Below are 19,725 nucleotides of genomic sequence, written 5' to 3'. Positions count from 1 at the left end.
TCGCTGTTTTTGGGGATACAGACTAACACGGCTACCCCTCTGATACTTGCTGTAAACTAGTTACCACAGAACTTTGGAATGGCTGTTTTAATTTGCTTAAACACACCCACTATGTACTGCTGGCATCAGTAGAAAACACAATAACCAGATTAAACATTTCTCCTCACAAGTCAGTTCTTCCATTTTGTTGCTTTTCAGTGAATGTATTTCAGTTTGTCAGTATTTTCCAGGTAACTTGGTGTCCAGAACTCAATGCAATGTTCTAGGCATTGTTACACAAGATCCCTATAAAGAGAGATAGATATCATTTCCCTGCTTCATGACATTATGCCCCAAAGTGCAATTGTTTATTTTCCTGATATATCAGATTTTAAACTCATGTCTAATTTACTGTCCACTATCATCTCATTGCGTCTTTCAGTACTACTTCTTCCAAGAGCACTTCCTTCCATTTTGTTTGTGTTTCACATTAGTTTTTATGACCTATATTAGCAATGAGTTTTTCCAAGTTAATTCTTATTTTTTTATTATCTAGTCATGTATCAAATTCTTTAGCTACTGTTGTATTATTTTTCTATTCTCTCTGAAGTTTGCATTCTTCTCAATTTAGTATTATCTACTGATTCAATTGCTGTGGTCTTTGCTCTCTCTTCCAAGTCATTTATAACTATTATTTACTACTTCCATAGTACCATAATATATATAGGGCCTTCCATAATTAATAAAGATATAGCAAAATATTGTTGAGTTTTTTAAAAATAAATGATAAAAATTGTTAGCAGCATGGAGAGACTTTTAAATGAAGACAGACTAAAAAGTTTGGGACTGTAAATTTAGAAAGACAAATTAAAAGAGACATGATGGAGGCATGCAAAATAATAAATATCACAGAGAGAGTAAACTAAGTGGTTCTATCTCCTCTTTGTCATACTTAGAATTGGTCAGAAACCAGAATTTCCATTCAGTGGGGAATTCCAAAATGCTGGGGGAAAGAAACTGTTCAGAATTGAAATGACAAACCAAAACTTCAAAATTTCCTGCAAAACAAAAATTCCAAAAGGTTTTGATTTGGAAACACGGCAGTATTTCAATTCAATAATGTCAGTTCATTTTGTTTAGACCCTTATATTAAAATAGTAGCTATAGTATAAAATTATACAATTTAGACAAATATTAACACTAATATTTTCCTATAAAATCAAAACAAAATTAATCAAAATGGGAAAATTGAAACAAAACATTTTACCTATCAAAATGTTTCAGTGTTATCAAAACAAAATAAGAGAGTCAAAATAAAATGTTTTGACTTTTTCCAGTTAAAAATTTCATCAAAATATCCCTGTGAAATACTTTGATTTTCAATGAAATTGCATTTTTCAATTGTAGAATGCTTGACAGAACAGTATTTCACCAGCACTATAACATAACAAGGGATATTCAATGAAATGGAAAGGCAATAAATTAAAAACCTATAAAGGAAATACTTTTTATACAATGCATGATTTATCTGTGAAATTCATTATTACAAGTTATTACTCAGGCCAAGAACTAAGTAGGATTCCATCCACAGTTATTATAAATGGTGCGGACAACACTGCCTATAATTAACGTTGCTGAACACACGTCATTATAAGAGTAGAGACTTGTTAGAGTTTGGCAGCTAAAATCTTTGAAGATTCCATTTGCTCTGAGTATGCTCTAGCCAAAGACTTCAGGGGCTGAATAGGGCTTTCCCTGTAATTGCTGCTCCTAGCTGCTGTAGGCCTCCTTGGAGCTGGGTAGTAGAACTGAGAACAGGGAGATTGTCTCTCTGGTGCTTTCAGAGCTCCTTCTGCTGACACCCAGGCAGTAAGAGGGAGGAAACAGCCTGATCTGAATGCAAAAGGGACAAGAGCTGGACTTGCGGCCTGGGGGGCAGTGGAGGGGGTAGATTGAGAAAGGGAGACTGGGAGTGGGACCTGGCAGTGTGTGTGGGAAGTCTTGGATTGACTGGGCAAGGAGGCTGGGACTGGGAGCCCGGTGTGGGGGAAAAACAGGGATGGAAGGGGAAGAGCCAGTGAGGGGGAAAGGAGGCTGAGGTTAGATGAGAATTCAGTAAGAAGAGACTGGGACTGGATGGGCAAAGGAATTTAGGGTGGGGACTTGGATTTAGATCCTGATCATGAAGGAGACTGAGATCAGATGAGGAACCCAAACCTGGAAAAACTGGACAAGGAGACTGGGACAAGGAATCTAGGGAGGAGACTCCAGTCTCCTGGGGAAGTGGTAGGGAGCAGGACTCTGGAGGGGAAGACTGAGACTGAATGAGGAGCCCAGGGTGGGGAATATGTGAGGCTGGGACTGCCTGGGCAAGGAGACTTGGTCAATGAGTCTGGGGGTCAGAGGGGAATGGAACTGAGAGCTGGGGACAAGGGAAGAGACAGGACTGGGGCAGGAACAGGCTGGAGGAAGTAGGGGCAGCAGAGGTCAGGCTCAGAGGGAAGCAGGGGCAGAAGGGTTTCTGAATGCTAGAGCACACTGCTCTCCAGCTCCTGTAATGGAACTTGGGATTCTTCTTTGAGTGCTGGTCCCTGTATGTATTCTTCTGTGGGTATGCATAGCCTCAATGTGCCCTGAGTCAGAATTCTTGAAAGTAGCGTTTGTTGGTCCATGTGTGCATCTTTGCTCTCCTCATGCATCCAGCTGAGGACATAAATAGCAGAGTGGGCTGACTGCCTCTCCAGTTCCTTCTTATTGCCTGATGGCCAGGATTGGAACCTCCAGCATCTGGACCTTCATCTATATATCTGTATCCGTATCTATATCCATCTAATAATTTAGAATTTTTTACTCTACAGTTTTAGATAAGTTATATAGTTAAATAGATTCCCCATCCCAGGGAACTCCCACCTCATTATGGGTATTCGATTATGCCCAGAATCCCAAGGTTCAAAATCTTTGCTTCTTGCCCATGCTCCTTCTTGGTCAGCAACAACGATCCCTATACTGCCTCAGGGAAGTACGTGTTGCAGCAAGGCGCAGTATCAGTTCTTTCTCCAGTTGAACTTGTGAGGGGCAGGAACTTTGTTTCAAAAATCACCTCATGGACAAAGCCATGAGGCCATGGTTGGACCCACATCAGGAGACCTCCGTGTACGTTGGCCGAACTCAGAAAAGAGTGCACCTTCTGCCATGAGGTCTGCTTTATGTGCAAGCTGAAATTTTGCGTGGTCACGCTGGCATCTATAATCCCATCCCTGGAAAAGGACATGTTGTTTACAGCTCTCGATATGAAGGGCACGTACTCTCAGGTGAACATTCGCCTCACTCACAACATTTTCTCAGTTTCACAGAGTACTCCCATTTGACATTGCAACTGCCCCTGGGTTCTTCGTAGTAGCTGCCCATTTCATGTGAGGGGGACTGCGCTGTCTTCCACTGTCTCAACAACTGGCTTCTCATTGCCAAAACACATCAAGAAGTCTACAAGTCTACAAGTTAATGCTTCAGCTCCTGTCTTCCCTAGGGGTCAGTGTAAACTTGGAAAAGTCTGTCCTCACTCTAACACAGACTATACACTTCATCAGTCTCTAGATTCAGTCTCTGCAAGAGCTTATCTACCAATGGACAGATTCCAAGTGATGGACGATTTCATAGATCAGGTCACGCAAAACCCTTGAGCGCCAGTCAGAACTTGTCTTTCAATCCTGGGACATATAGCTTCATGTTCTTACATTTTGCCATTTGCCAGACTCCATCTTGGATGCCTGCAGGCATGGCTTCAAACAGTGTTTGCAATACAAAAGCATATCATATCTACTGTGGTAGAAAAATACGCATCAAGCATGTGTAGGCATTCCCTTCCTTTCCCTCTCACCAGACAGGACGATTATCACAGATGCCTCCCTCCTGGGCTGGGGAGCCCACATGAACAGACACAGGGCACTTGTATACCCTGAAAAGCCAGGGTGCCCATCAACATTTTAGAATTGCGGGCTGTCTGAGAGGCTTGCAAAGCCTTTCTCCTATTCATATAACATCACCAGATACCCATAATGTTGGACAATATGAAACTGTCCTTGACATCAACAAACAGGGAGCAGTGAGATATATTCCTCTGTGTGCAGAAGCAGTCACCCTATGGAATTGGTGCATCAGGAATCAAATCACCCTATCAGCAGTTTATCTTCCAGGGACTCAAAAAATGTTGGTCAACACCCATAACAGACACTTTACTATCAAGAGTGAGTTTTAAATAACTCAGCAGTGAGCAGTATTTTTGCTCAGTGGGGAACACCCACCAGGGATCTGTTCACTTCTCATACAGGAAGTGCAAAATATACTGCTACGCAGGAGCCCTAGGACGTCACTGTCAGGGTGATGCCTTCCTCCTTCTGTGGTCTGACCATCTGAACTTTGCCTTCCCTCTCTTGCCACTTCTACTTCGGGTCTTATGGAAAATTTGTCAGGACAAGATATGAGTCATTCTCAATGCCCCCAGTTGGCCCACACAATTTTGGTTCCCAAGTTTCCTAAATGAGGCGACGGGGTGTGTGTATGTGTGTCATTTTTGGAAAAAACTGTGTGTGATCTTGTAATTAAAGACTGTATCATAATGCGTACGCACAAGGGTGGCAAATTACGATGGTACAGGCAATCTTAATTCTGGTATTTCCTAACTTTTTAGTGCTTGACTTTGTAACCTTAATATCCTTTGAATGTAGATTTTAGTTAATAATAATATATAGGGTAAACATTGTGCTGGTGACTGTGGGGAGACAGAACATCTTGTTGGATTAAGAGGATCACTAGTCTGATCTGATATGTAATTTCCTATGTTCTCATCTCACATTAGATTTAGGGAAAGTGAGCGAACACCATCCCTGTTTAGATCAGAGATTCCCATGTCAGGGCACACATAGCAGTTCTGATACTTCAGGAATGCGACTGTTTTCCTGGTCTCCTTTCTTAATGATGAGTGTTTATCCTTTTTCCTGTTGCAATCTTGCTTCATGTCTCCGCTTAGTGGAGGTTGAGTTGCTCACAGTGGCAAGAATAAGGCCTGACACAGTGCATAGCTGAATGGGAGACTGAGGGCAGTGACGAGGTCTTAGTCTGGTGAATTTGGACAGTTCGCTGAAAAGGTTGGGATCTTGTGGCTCATTGACTTAAGGAAGGTCAAGAAATTGTAACATGGCTGCAGCTGTGGGTAGAACTCATAACGCTCTCTGCTGATGTAAAGAGGAATTAAAATCTTTAAGGTATTACACATCAAAGAGAGTAGCCTGGAGTTTTAAAGAAGAGGCAGGGGAAGGAATCTGAGAGCACATATAACATGAAAGCATCTGTCCTACTAATGCTGGGCCTGCCAAGATTTTACTACAATTCTCAGCCAGGTTGAGAAATTTTCTGTAACACTTAGAACGTTTCTCCAAAAAACAAACACCTGCTCCCTGCACACACATACCCAGACACATGTACATCCCCCCACACACACAAGAGAAAAAGGGATTCAGATCCAAACTTTGCGAAAACTAGAGAACTGGAGTGAACACAGTGTGGAATGGATCCTTTGAGTGTGTGGGGCTCTTAACTATGCTAACTAAGTCTTCTTCCTTCCCTCAACCCCCAGCTCCAGCCTCATCTTGGAGGGGGCTGACAGGAAGAATTATCATGTGGTATTCTGTGCCTTCTCCTCTGTCCCCCAACCATTTTTGTCAGTTGCAGCATCCAGGTTGCAGCTGGAAAACATTCCCCTTAAAATGTAGCTGTCTTTTTTTGAAAAATAAACTGGCATAATTTGAGAAAGGCCCATTTCTGAAGGAGGAATGCACACAGCTTCTCATTGATATTTCGTATTAAAATCTCTTTCCCTTTTAATAAACAAACACCAGTGGGAGCTACAGAATGACTTGTGAAGCTGCGCTCCTCTCTGCAAGCTTCATGGGAACTGTGTCATAGAATCATAGAATATCAGTGTTGGAAGGGACCCCAGAAGGTCATCTAGTCCAACCCCCTGCTCAAAGCAGGACCAATTCCCAGTTAAATCATCCCAGCCAGGATTCCCAGTTAAATCATCCCATCCCAGCCTGACCTTAAAAACCTCTAAGGAAGGAGATTCTACCACCTCCCTAGGTAACGCATTCCAGTGTTTCATCACCCTCTTAGTGAAAAAGTTTTTCCTAATATCCAATCTAAACCTCCCCCACTGCAACTTGAGACCATTACTCCTCGTTCTGTCATCTGCTACCATTGAGAACAGTCTAGAGCCATCCTCTTTGGAACCCCCTTTCAGGTAGTTGAAAGCAGCTATCAAATCCCCCCTCATTCTTCTCTTCTGCAGGCTAAACAATCCCAGCTCCCTCAGCCTCTCCTCATAACTCATGTGTTCCAGACCCCTAATCATTTTTGTTGCCCTTCGCTGGACTCTCTCCAATTTATTCACATCCTTCTTGTAGTGTGGGGCCCAAAACTGGACACAGTACTCCAGATGAGGCCTCACCAGTGTCGAATAGAGGGGAACGATCACGTCCCTCGATCTGCTCGCTATGCCCCTACTTATACATCCCAAAATGCCATTGGCCTTCTTGGCAACAAGGGCACACTGCTGACTTATATCCAGCTTCTCATCCACTGTCACCCCTAGGTCCTTTTTGCTGCCTAGCCATTCGGTCCCTAGTCTGTAGCTATGCATTGGGTTCTTCCGTCCTAAGTGCAGGACCCTGCACTTATCCTTATTGAACCTCATCAGATTTCTTTTGGCCCAATCCTCCAATTTGTCTAGGTCCTTCTGTATCCTATCCCTCCCCTCCAGCGTATCTACCACTCCTCCCAGTTTAGTATCATCCGGAAATTTGCTGAGAGTGCAATCCACACCATCCTCCAGATCATTTATGAAGATATTGAACAAAACCGGACCCAGGACCGACCCTTGGGGCACTCCACTTGATACCGGCTGCCAACTAGACATGGAGCCATTGATCACTACCCATTGAGCCCGACAATCTAGCCAGCTTTCTACCCACCTTATAGTGCATTCATCCAGCCCATACTTCCTTAACTTGCTGACAAGAATACTGTGGGAGACCGTGTCAAAAGCTTTGCTAAAGTCAAGAAACAATACATCCACTGCTTTCCCTTCATCCACAGAACCAGTAATCTCATCATAAAAGGCGATTAGATTAGTCAGGCATGACCTTCCCTTGGTGAATCCATGCTGGCTGTTCCTGATCACTTTCCTCTCATGCAAGTGCTTCAGGATTGATTCTTTGAGGACCTGCTCCATGATTTTTCCAGCATCACTGAATCTTGCTATCATGTCTTTCACTAAAGTTTTTCAACAGGTGATGCAGAACAAATAAAGCAAAGGGAAAACTAGCACAAGATGAAAAGAGGAAAATATTCTGCCTCCTCTTTTTGTTGAGCTTTTCCCTATTGAAACTGCCTTTCTGCTTGGCGGTGGGGCCATGACTGTGAAATAGAAGCTGCCCCTTTACTTTTTTTTAAATGTTTCTTACACTGTTCCATTTTCATTTTTATTCCCTCCTGCAGCATCCACAGGGACTAGATATTGCTGTTAAAACTGCAAAATGGGTCTCCATTATAAACCTTTGGTTTTCATTTGCTCATAACTTTCCCCCCAAACTCTCCATTTGGGCAGAACCTGGCTTGATAGTGCAAGGCAAGACTGAATTAATTGCTGCCTTGGGGAAATTGTATGATTGTATGACTATCCAAATCCATCTGAGGAAGATCTCGCCTCATAAAATCCCTGCCCTAATGCTGAATACATTACAGCAAAGCTCTGTGATTTGTAAGGTGGTCTCTGGCTGCTTGTGGAGCTCAGAAACAATGAGACAACAGGCCGATTATAAATCATGAACCAACAAGCCAACCATAGACCTAATGAGGATGGGGTGAAACTTGGGTTAGCATGGCCGTATGCCTGGAATGTTCTTTGCTCCCTGCTTTTCTACTTCATTGCCTGTCTCCCTCAGGTTCTAGGCCATTTGCATGAAAGAACTGATCCCTGTACAGCTCACTGCCTGGGTTACCAGGAAATGTGTTTGGAGGAAGAGGAACAAACAGTTTGGAGGAAAAAACGGTGTGCCCAAGAGCTCAGTGTGATGAGCTTGGCTTTAAAAATTTTAGCATTTAAAGAATATTAGTTGATGGTAGCTAGTGATCTTACTATTTTTCGAAAGGACAATTAGGGGAATAACCTAATACTTAGGAAACCTAGATTCAATTCCTTCCTTTGCCACACACTGCCTGTGTGATCTTGGGCAAGTCTCTCTGTGCCTCAATTCCCCATCTGTAAAATCGTGATAAGATAAGATACTGCTTTACCTCACAGGTATGTTGTGAGGGTAAATAAATGAAAAAAAGTGAGGTGAACAGATAGCAGGGTGATGGGGGCTAGACAAGTACCTAAGATAAATAGTTAGACTCAGGTATGGTTTGGTTGATTTCCTGAAAAGTGGCAGGAGCGTGGAAACCACAATTTTCTAAAATAGCTTCTGAATTGCACATGCAGATCAGGTAGCTGAATGTTTAGCTAGCCAATCTACAGATGCAAAATTGCAAGACATATTTTGGAGGCCTGCTTGAATCCCTTTTGCATGGGCTCCTCATTCCTCTGGGATGTGGTATTTCCTGCAACCAGCAAGAGGCAGCTTACCTGTTAAAAAGTAACAATCTACAAATGTAGGGGGAGAGGACAAAGGGAAAGAAAACCCTAAGCCATGGGTATGCAATGACTCTTCCCTTTACCTAGATCTCTGGCAGCTGAGATGAACAAGGGTAGGCTCTGCCAGGAGCAATCGGAGTCTTTGGATAGGGAAGGAGACGCAGGAAGGATACTTGGAGCCTATGGATTGGCTTCCTGAGTGAACAATGAAATGGTGACATGAATTCTGTGTGCAGCAGGCATGGCCGGGCCAGCCATATGGAATAGATTATTCACACACACACAGATAGCTGGGACATCTTTTTTCATTTTTCAGACAATGGAACTTTCATTTATTGCCCAGTATTAAAACTTTATAGCACTGAAAATCAAAAAATCAAGTGAAAAAAAGAGAGCAAATTCTGGATACCTATTAAAGGGTCCAACCTTATTAAAATAAAGCTGGCAATGAATCCTCTTCAGATATTTCCCCCCCTACTTCATAAAGATGGTGTGAGAGGGGGAGGATTTGTGGCTGGACAGAGAGTTGGAACTTTGAGTGCGGTCCTGTGAAAAGGAAAATGGAGATTATACGGTTACTCCAGTGCTCTGTGGGCCAGGTTTTCAAAAGAGCACAGCAGCTCCCCTTCAGGCACCAAAATAAGTAGTTAGATATTTCAGAGGAGCTCAGCATGTTGAGTAATCCCAATTCAGAAAAGCACTTAAGCACCTGTTTAATTTTAAGTGTGTCTTAATCCCATTTACTTTAATAACATGTGGGTATATGATTAAGTGCTTTGCTGAATCAAGGCCAAAGAGCTTTGCAACCCAACAGTGAAAGAGCACTTTGTAAAAGAAAAGCATCCTTAACAAATAGCACTCTTGATCCCCTGCTATAACCACTAGACAACACTCCCCTATTGCTGCCCTCTTGCAAACATTTATGTAACCTGCTTAGAGAGTGCCTGTCGTTTCCCCCTCTAGTGGCTAGTGCACATACAAAATAAAAGCCTGGTACTGATAGTAGCTAATGAAGTAACTGATTTAGCTCCAGTGGTAGAGGTCAGTGCTATGGCTCTGGAGATCCTGGGGTCAAACCCAGTTGATCATCTTTTCTTGGGGGGGATGTTCATTAGAGTTGCTAATGATGGAATTTTTTTCTTCAGTTTTCTTAAAGAAATAAAAATAGGAAAATCTACACAGAAAAACTGCACTAAAACAATATTATTAAGGTTGCAAAGTTAAGGACTCAAAAGTTAGGGAAAGAAGGAAATAAAGTAGCTCATGAAATCTTAATTCTGCCCCCTTGTGCGTATCCATGATACACTCATTAATTACACGATCACATACTACTTTTTCCAGAGGACCCCCACCTCATTCAGTGAAAAGAATGGAAGGTGAATAAGGCAGAGTTGTTTAGTAAATGTGGCTGTTGTGTGGAGAAATCCTATCTCATTTGTTGCAGTTGTTGGTAGTTATGCAGTGAATGAGGCAGGGGACTACGGGAAGAGAAAGGATGGCCTTGTGGTTCAGGCAGTAAACTAGCACACAGGAGAACTAGGTTACATTTCTATTTCTGCCACACACTGCTTGCATGACTTGAGCATTTATAGTTGGATGCATTGCATAAGCAACTACTCCTATTCCCACTGGAGCACACTAAATGGGACAGAGAGGAAGCAGGGCTCTGGCCTTGCCCACCCCTCTGCACTCGCACACAGAGTGGGATGACCTTGTGTATCAATGGGCTCACTTCCCCTACAGGTGGGTATTCCCATGGTGCCCCTGGTATGGTGCAGCTCCACACGGTCCTTTACTCTGAGCTGTACCTAATGGGCACAGTTTAGTTCTGAGACTGAAAGCGCTACTCACCAAAGAGCTCTGCGTTTTAGTTCTGTTTTGCTTTTCATTTGTTCCAAATTATTCCCTTTTTTCCCTCGAAATACCAAAACCTGTGTAATTACAATGAAGGGCTATACAGTTAGACTCGGAGAGCTAGAGCCCGGGGTCAAGCTGAGCCATGCTTGGTGCAGGACCCAGGATGGGGAAGGGGCATTTCTGCTCCTCTGAGCCACAGCTTGACTGGAGACCACATTGGCACACAGGCGCTGGAGGTCAGGTTCTGGCGCAGAGAATGAAAAGGCTAAGGGTTTAAGAACACAATTAACTCAGCCAAGTTGTGCATAGATCCTCTTTTCTAGTGAGTAATGTGGGTTGACGTGTTATTGTTCGGTATGGGACATGCAAAACAGCCAAGTTAACAGTGCTGGAACCTTTATTCCCTTTAGTTTTCATGTGACAGGAAATCTTCCCTCAGGGTTTGGGCTTTTGATGGTTTCATGAGGCCAAGAAACTGTACCTGTCTCTCCACAGCTTCACTTTTCTGTGTGAGAAGCAGAAAGAGCTAACACACTGTCGTGACACGGGAGCTGATTTCTCAGCAAAGGAGAGAAGACATTTGTAAGGTCTGGGGGATGCCAGCAGCTTACATGCAGCTTCAACACACAGTTCTAGGCTTAGCTTTTCGGTTCACGGGTTATTTTGTCTTGTTGTCTCTGAGCTCCATGAGCTGCCAAAGGCCTCCGTATTAACCAAATAGTTGTGTTGTAATATATTCAGTGCTGGTGCGAGCCTGCTATGTGGAGATGTCTTCTGTTCCTACTTCTAACAGCTTAGCAGCTAATAAACACCAAGCAACAATCTTTCCTCTAAACCTCCTCTTAAAATACAGAGAGTTTGGTTTGCCAACTCCAATATATTTAAAGCATCCAAGCTTCCGGGGCAACTATGAAAAGTTAACTAAGTGAGTGGAGGCATGTGCAGGAAGACATTTTCAAAGGCAAAAGCCAGCTACAGTATCAGCAGTCAGTGGGCTGAGAGGCTCTGGGGATGTTAGAGCCACTTGCACTGAAAGGGGATGCATTTGCACATTTAATGAAGCATCGCTTAGCTGTGCTTAATCAGTACAGGGGAGCCAACGTGCCATTGAAAGACAGAGAGAAATGAAGCAATCGTGGGATGAGTTGAGCAGATTTCACTCTAGAAAGGAGAACATATTTGGGGAGGAGGATTCCATAAAGACCATACAGTTCTGTTCCTGCTAACTCTTCTTCATAGCCTTAACTGTATACTAGGAACTTAAAATCAAGGCATTTAAGGATAGCTGTAAACTAATAACCCACCTGACACCTTCAAGGTAAAACCCAACCACTTTAGGAAGCCAAGAAAATTTCAGCTTACTTTTTTTTCCTGTCTGTTTCTGCATTTGTTTTGGGCTAGGAACCCAAAGTGGAGGTGCCAGCCATCCCAAGAAAAGGCCTCTCACTGCATTCCTGACCCAGGCAAAACTAGAAAGCAGTGGGGATCTCCCGAGAGCCCCTCCTTAGGCTAGGGTTCCAGGCTGATTTTGAAATGAACATGGTTCAGATAAGTATCCAAAATATGGGGGAAAGGGCGAGGGAGAATTTCATAAAAAATCCTCCTTCCTCACATCTTCTTGAGGTTCACTAGGCTGAATCCCATCTTGCGTGTGTGTGTGAGTGAGAGAGAGACACACACACAGATTTCATGCTGCACAGCTTGGAAAAGTCAGCAGCAAAGAACTAAACATCAAAACTTTTGCCCATGAAAAGTACAGAGATTTTAGGGTCCTGGTTAAAAAGAAAAATAATTGGAATACTGATACAATCTATTCTTATCCTGGACTGGGAAAATTCAGTTTTATTCTTGTGAACAACACCTGTGCAGTAGGGCTTGCTTGAGGAATTCACAGATGTCAAGGTGACCTTACAGTGGCCATTGGCAGTTTGTCAAATGAGGTTAGGACTATTTCTTTATTGAAGCTGATATACTTGCTAGCTGTTTGACATTTTCTTTCCTTGCTCTATTTTCATTCCACAGAACTGGTCTGGAGGCCATTATGGAAACATATGCGTTCTGGAGGCCCCCTGTGCGCACCCTCACTTTTGAAGATTTCACTACCATGCAGAAACAGCAAGGTGAGCCATTGTATAAAGGGCAAAAAATGGTGGCAGGGAGGCAAAAGCCATGTTATATTGTCCAGCTGAGTCACAGAGTTTGTTGACTGCCATGAAGAGATATAAAACAGAAAAGAGAAGCAACCAGCTCTAGAAATATGGAGGTTTTATAATTTAGGAGATGTGGTGAAGCCACTTGAGTATCCCTTGGATCTCTGGGGTATATAAGGGCTAGAATGAGGAGGAACACAGGTACGTGGGGAACTACTCTGATAAATACATTAGTTTAGCAAATGTGAGGAGAGTACAGAAGGGAAGTGGTGGAGACACGCCTGCTTGAGGAGAAGGTGACAGAAAAGGGCATTGTTACATGTTTACCATTTGAGTCATGCTCTGATGTGGTGGGAGGAAGGAGAAGGCTGGACTGCGTGATCCACTGGGGACCTTTTCTGAACCAGAAGATTCCATGAACCTGTATCATCATGTACATGCCAATAGAATCACACCACCTGTCATATGAAACCCAGTCTCACTTTCAAGAAAATCCTTTGTGTTGAAGTGGTACTTGTGGAAATTGTCCAGTATACCGGACATACCCTTTTCACAGGTTCTTCATACTGTTTCTTACTACAGTTTCTGCTTGCCATATCTCTCGGTGCATTAAATGGGGCTTTCATCTCTAGCTTCATCAAGGTAAAAACTTCCTGTGCCTTGTCTCCACTCAGATTTTGCACTGACATAGCTATCTTGAGTTAGCTATCTCAGTGTGAAAACACACCATTTTTTGTGTGCAGTGAAGACATAGCTGTTACTGGCTGGCTTTACTGGATTCTGCAGTGGCATAAGAATACTAGCAACACACGGGATTAAAACTCAGACTCTTCTGTCATGCAACAGACTGTGATATGACAAGTACAGGAATGTGACTTCATTTCCCTGCAAGCTAATAGAAATACAGAACAGAAGGAGCCATGGCCATTTCTTTATCACTGCTCCCTTAAAAAAAGTTTTCTGCAGTGTGAAAACCCCTTTATGAATACAGTGGTGATGTAAGTTTCTCATTGCTTTCGGCCAGATTGTGATACCTCATCTCACATTGAGTAGTTTCTTACAATTGACTTCAGTGGACTACTCATGGTAAAAGGTACCATTCACTGTGAGTAAAGGTATCACAAACTGGTCCTTTATATTCAGATATAAATGCAAAACAAACAAACAAACAAAAAAAACCCCGTCTTTTCATGTTAAGGTTGTGCAGTTAAGCAACCAAAAGGAAAGAAATGCAAATGGTGAGATTGAATGCACAATCTTAGGGCCACTTTCTCTAGTCTGATTTGTGCTTGGCACAAGACCAAAAAGGGTGTCCAAAGATCTTAGGTCAGGAACGGACTTAGCCCCAGCATAAATTAGAGCATCTTGAAGCCTGCTGTTAGTTATGCTTTGCTATTTATGGCCTAAAGGGGCTGTTCCGATAGGTAGGGATTGTCTGGGTGCAGTGATGCCATATACCCTTTCTCCAGGGAATGCACACTGCTGGGGCCGGGTCAGAAGAGGCATTGGCACAGAGGTGCTACTCTGGCTCTGCATCACCTGGGAATTCCTGTTGCACCGGCGTAATCCCCAGGTAGCCTGTTGCACCAGCTTTCCAGTGGCACAGAGCCAGAATCTGGCAGTAATGTCAGTCTCCTTATACATGCTCATTTCCTGATCACAAACCATTTCTCAAATAGTACAAATATAAGAGAGAGTGGGTTTTCTACAACCTCAGAGACCCAAGTCTAAGAAAACCTGTGAACATGTAGTTAAAGACTGCTTAATGCCTGGAGTCCAAAACATTTTCTTTATACGGACCACATTTTAATAAAAAGATTGCCTTATGGACACCTCCCCTTCTACTCATGATCATTAAAGCAACTTCCCTGCCCCCACCCCCACCCATCACTGTCGATTGGCTGAACTACCTGCTTCCTATTTGTGATTGCACTGTTCACTTCCCCTCCCACTGGTTATCAAATAACATCCTAGTAGCAACTACAGCAGTTGCTTACATGGTGAAGTAATGTTAGGAAAGGAAAGTATTTAATATATTTTTAGCTTCTTTTAATGCAATTTGGCAGCTGAAAAACCAGGAAGAGAGCCAGCACCATTTGACTGGCCAGCTCCCTGCAGCCCACCACTAGCTGCTCTACAGCCCACTAGGTTCAGGATGGTCTTAAATAAGTTGTCCCCATTTGGGACCCCTGATTTGCCAATCTTATATCTAAATAACTTTAAAACTATATAACTGATGTTCGTCAGCCTTGACCGGTTTGGGGCTCTCATGCTCATTGCTGTTCTACACCATTAAACTGCAATACAAACCACAGAATTCTATTAACCAAGAACCCTGCCCATCTATTCTGATAGTGGATTTTAATATGTAAGGTTTCCGGGCAACAAGCACTTACTGCTCAGTAAAGTTAAGAGTCATGATTTCCAGAGCATAGGAAAAGCAACAATGATGGGGCAAAATCAGCAGATATGTTAAGGGTAGCATAAAACCCCTTAAAAATAGTATTCCCAGTTGGTCTAAACTAGCATATGAGACGCTACCTGCATCTGGAACATCACTGCTTGCCTGTCCTCTTAAAAAATGGATTTTATAGTTCTGCAGTGTGATTTCTAACTTCTCATTTGCTTATTTCCTCTTGTGATGGCAATGGTGTCTAGAACCTCAGAGCCCCAGATCCACAAATGTACTTTGGCCCCTAATTCCTGGTTTTAGACTCCACTGCAATCCGCGAAAATCCTGCTTAGCTGCTGCCCAACCCTGTAGGTGCCTAAACTCACTTGGCACACGAATTCCCTTGGCGCCTAGGTTCTGCCTCTGCCCATGTGGGGGAGAAGGATAGCTCAGTGGTTTGAGCATTGGCCTGCTAAACCCAGGGTTGCGAGTTCAATCCTTGAGGGGGCCATTTAGGGATCTGGGGCAAAAATTGGGGATTGGTCCTGCTTTGAGCAGGGGGTTGGACTAGATGGCCTCCTGAGGTCCCTTCCAACCCTGATATTCTATGATTCTATGATTCTATGTGCAGTGCTACCTCCATCTCAGTGTTTGGACACCTATCTCCCACCAGAGTGATCCATGTTGTGGGGTAGGATAGGCATTCATCCACCCCTCTTGCCTGAGAGGCCCATTCCAGTAGGCGGCCTTTGAGCATCTCTAAGAGTTTGGGCACAATTCAAAATGTGGCCAGAGGAGGAGGTGGTGGTGCTGCCTGTGCCCACTGTATCACCTGTTACTAGGTACCAGAACACTCAGCTGAGAAGTGGGAAACCTGCACTCAATTCCTCCCTCAGGCAGAGAGGGAGAAAAGATTTGAGCAGGGATCTCCCACATCTCTGAGTTCTCTAACCACTAAGCTACGGGATTGGGAAAATTCTAATATAGGGTGCTCTCAGGCTGTGACTCTCTCCTGTTAAAGTTGTTCCACTTTGTGTAAATGATGAAAGAGTCATTAGATCTGGGAGACTGGACCCTGAGTTTCCCACCTCCAAGGTGGGTGCCCAGCCACCAGGCTCTCTTGCGCTCTCTCTTCTGCCCAATGTCTCTTTTAAGTATTTATCCGCAATGGAACAGCTTCAACAGGAGAGACTGAGGGAGCCCCACACCAGAATATCCCATAGCTCAATAGTTAGAGCACTTACCTGAGAAGTAGGAGACCCCAATTCAAATCCTTTTGCCCCCTCTGGCAGATGGGGGAATTGCACATGGGTGTTTGACATCCCAGGTGAGTGCTCTAACTACTGAGCTAAAGGTTATGGAGGGGGAGAGGGGCAACACCGCATCCACTTCCTCCTCCTCTGGCTGTTTTGTGTGGAATGAGGCAGGTGCCTAAGTCCTTCTGACAAGAAACTGCTTAGGTACCAGGAGATCATAGAATAATAGAATCATAGAATATCAGGGTTGGAAGGGACCTCAGGAGGTCATCTAGTCCAACCCCCTGCTCAAAGCAAGACCGATCCCCAATTAAATCATCCCAGCCAGGGCTTTGTCAAGCCTTACCTTAAAAACTTCTAAGGAAGGAGATTCCACCACCTCCCTAGGTAACGCATTCCAGTGTTTCACCACCCTCCTCGTGAAAAAGTTTTTCCTAATATCCAACCTAAATCTCCCCCACTGCAACTTGAGACCATTACTCCTTGTTCTGTCATCTGCCACAACTGAGAACAGTCTAGATCCATCCTCTTTGGAACCCCCTTTCAGGTAGTTGAAAGCAGCTATCAAATCCCCCCTCATTCTTCTTTTCCATAGACTAAACATCCCCAGTTCCCTCAGCCTCTCCTTATAAGTCATGTGTTCCAGTCCCCTAATAATTTTTGTTGCCCTCCGCTGGACTCTTACCAATTTTTCCACATCCTTCTTGTAGTGTGGGGCCCAAAACTGGACACAGTACTCCAGATGAGGCCTCACCAGTGTCGAATAGAGGGGAACGATCACGTCCCTTGATCTTCTGGCAATGCCTCTACTTATATATCCCAAAATGCCATTGGCCTTCTTGGCAACAAGGGCACACTGTTGACTCATATCCAGCTTCTCGTCCACTGTAACCCCTAGGTCCTTTTCTGCAGAACTGCTGCCTAGCCATTCGGTCCCTAGTCTGTAGCAGTGCATGGGATTCTTCCGTCCTAAGTGCAGGACTCTGCACTTGTCCTTGTTGAACCTCATCAGATTTCTTTTGACCCAATCCGCCAATTAGTCTAGGTCCCTCTGTATCCTATCTGTACCCTCCAGCGTATCTACCTCTCCTCCCAGTTTAGTGTCATCTGCAAACTTGCTGAGGGTGCAATCCATACCATCTTCCAGATCATTTATGAAGATATTGAACAAAACCGGCCCCAGGACCGACCCTTGGGGCACTCCACTTGATACCGGCTGCCAACTAGACATGGAGCCATTGATCACTACCCGTTGAGCCCGACAATCTAGCCAGCTTTCTATCCACCTTATCGTCCATTCATCCAGGCCATACTTCTTTAACTTGCTGGCAAGAATACTGTGGGAGACCATGTCAAAAGCTTTACTAAAGTCAAGGAACAACACGTCCACTGCTTTCCCTTCATCCACAGAACCAGTTATCTCGTCATAGAAGGCAATTAGATTAGTCAGGCATGACTTGCCCTTGGTGAATCCATGCTGACTGTTCCTGATCACTTTCCTCTCCTCTAAGTGCTTCAGAATTGATTCCTTGAGCACCTGCTCCATGATTTTTCCGGGGACTGAGGTGAGGCTGACTGGCCTGTAGTTCCCCAGATCCTCCTCCTTCCCTTTTTTAAAGATGGGCACTACATTAGCCTTTTTCCAGTCATCCGGGACCTCCCCCGATCGCCATGAGTTTTCAAAGATAATGGCCAGTGGCTCTGCAATCATATCTGCCAACTCCTATAGCACTCTCGGATGCAGCGCATCTGGCCCCATGGACTTGTGCTCATCCAGCTTTTCTAAATAGGCCCGAACCACTTCTTTCTCCACAGAGGGCTGGCCACTTCCTCCCCATGGTGTGCTGCCCAGTGCAGCAGTCTGGGAGCTGACCTTGTTCGTGAAGACAGAGGCAAAAAAAGCATTGAGTACATTAGCTTTTTCCACATCCTCTGTCACTAGGTTGCCTTCCTCATTCAGTAAGGGGCCCACACTTTCCTTGACTTTCTTCTTGTTGCTAACATACCTGAAGAAATCCTTCTTGTTACTCTTAACATCTCTTGCTAGCTGCAACTCCAGGTGTGATTTGGCCTTCCTGATTTCACTCCTGCATCCCCGAGCAATATTTTTATACTCCTCCCTGAGATGGGTTCCTATCTGTGGATCATGAGCAAAAATAGGTGCTCCCTGCAACCTGGATTTAGACGGCTATCTCTGTCAGAGGGGAGCAGTTCAGGACACACCTCTCTCAGTGGCATCTCCCATTGGCTAGCTTAGGCAGCTCACCACCTAGAGTGCTGGCTTTTGTGGATCCCATTCCTAGGTGTTTTGTCTCCCTATTCATTGAGTAAGGAGCCTATGCACCTATCTCAGGCTTTGGGGATTGCAGTGTTATTCCTGTGATTTTTCTAGAAGGCGTTGGGGATCCAGGCCAGCGACCCTTTCCAAAATAGATCTTGTCAAAAAAATCTGGTTTCATTCTTTGATGAGATTACAAGTTTGTTTGATAAAGTATAAAAAGTGCTGTGTAGATGTAATATACTTAGACTTTTATAAGGCTTTTGACTTGTATGACATTCTGATGAAAAAATTAACCCTATACAATATTAATAAAGCACATGTTAAATGGATTCAGGACTGGCTAACTGACAGACTCCAAAAAGTAGTAGTCAATGGGGAAATCATTGTGTTTCTTACAGGGTGCTACTGGGATCAGTTCTAGGCCTGATGCTAGTCAACATTTTTATCAATGACCTGGAAGTAAACATAAAATCACTGCTGATAAAATTTGCAAATGACACAATGTTTGGAAGAGGGCTAAATACTGATGAGGACAGGGAAGTCCTACAGAGCTATCTGGATCCCTTGGTACCATGGGCCTATTAAAACAAAATGTATTTTAATATAGCCATTTGCAAGGTCATACATCTAGGAACAACAAATGTAGGCCACACCTATACCAGGGGTGGGGGAGGGCTATATCCTGGAAAGCAGTGACTCTGAAAAGGATTTAGGGGTCGTACTGGACAAACACCTGAACATGAGCTCCCAATGGAGTGCTGTGGCAAAAAGGGATAATGTGATCCTTGGAGTCACATGTAGCAGTAGGGAGGTGATCTTACCTCTCTATATGGCATTCGTGAGACCAATGCTGGAATACTGCATCCAGTTCCGGTGTCTACGTTTTAAAAAGAATGTTGACAAATTGGAAAGTGTTCGGGAAAGAACCACAAAAGTGGTCCGAGATCTGAAGAAAATGCCTTATAGTGAGAGGCTTAGCTTATCATAAAGAAGATTGAGAGGTGACTTGATTACAGACCTTCCTGAGGTTCCTTCACGGGGAGAAAATACTTGGTACTACAGGGCTATTTAACCTAGCAAATCCTCAACAACTTTATGTGCCAGTGAGGTCCACAGATTAA

At 43.9% G+C, this 19,725-nt stretch overlaps 1 protein-coding gene across 1 annotated transcript in view; it reads left to right on the top strand.

Moving 5' to 3' along the window:
* TBX15 (T-box transcription factor 15) overlaps positions 1 to 19,725 on the top strand; it is a 134,782-nt gene that overhangs the window by 101,463 nt on the left and 13,594 nt on the right. Inside the window, exon 7 of the mRNA XM_073329070.1 lies at positions 12,548 to 12,645. Coding sequence (XP_073185171.1) covers positions 12,548 to 12,645 — 98 coding nt within the window. The remainder of the gene's footprint in view (positions 1 to 12,547; positions 12,646 to 19,725) is intronic.

Source organism: Lepidochelys kempii, chromosome 1, assembly GCF_965140265.1.
Source record: "Lepidochelys kempii isolate rLepKem1 chromosome 1, rLepKem1.hap2, whole genome shotgun sequence".
NCBI lineage: Eukaryota > Metazoa > Chordata > Testudines > Cheloniidae > Lepidochelys > Lepidochelys kempii.
Note: the sequence above shows the minus strand (reverse complement) of the source record. Positions and strands in the feature narration are given on the sequence as shown.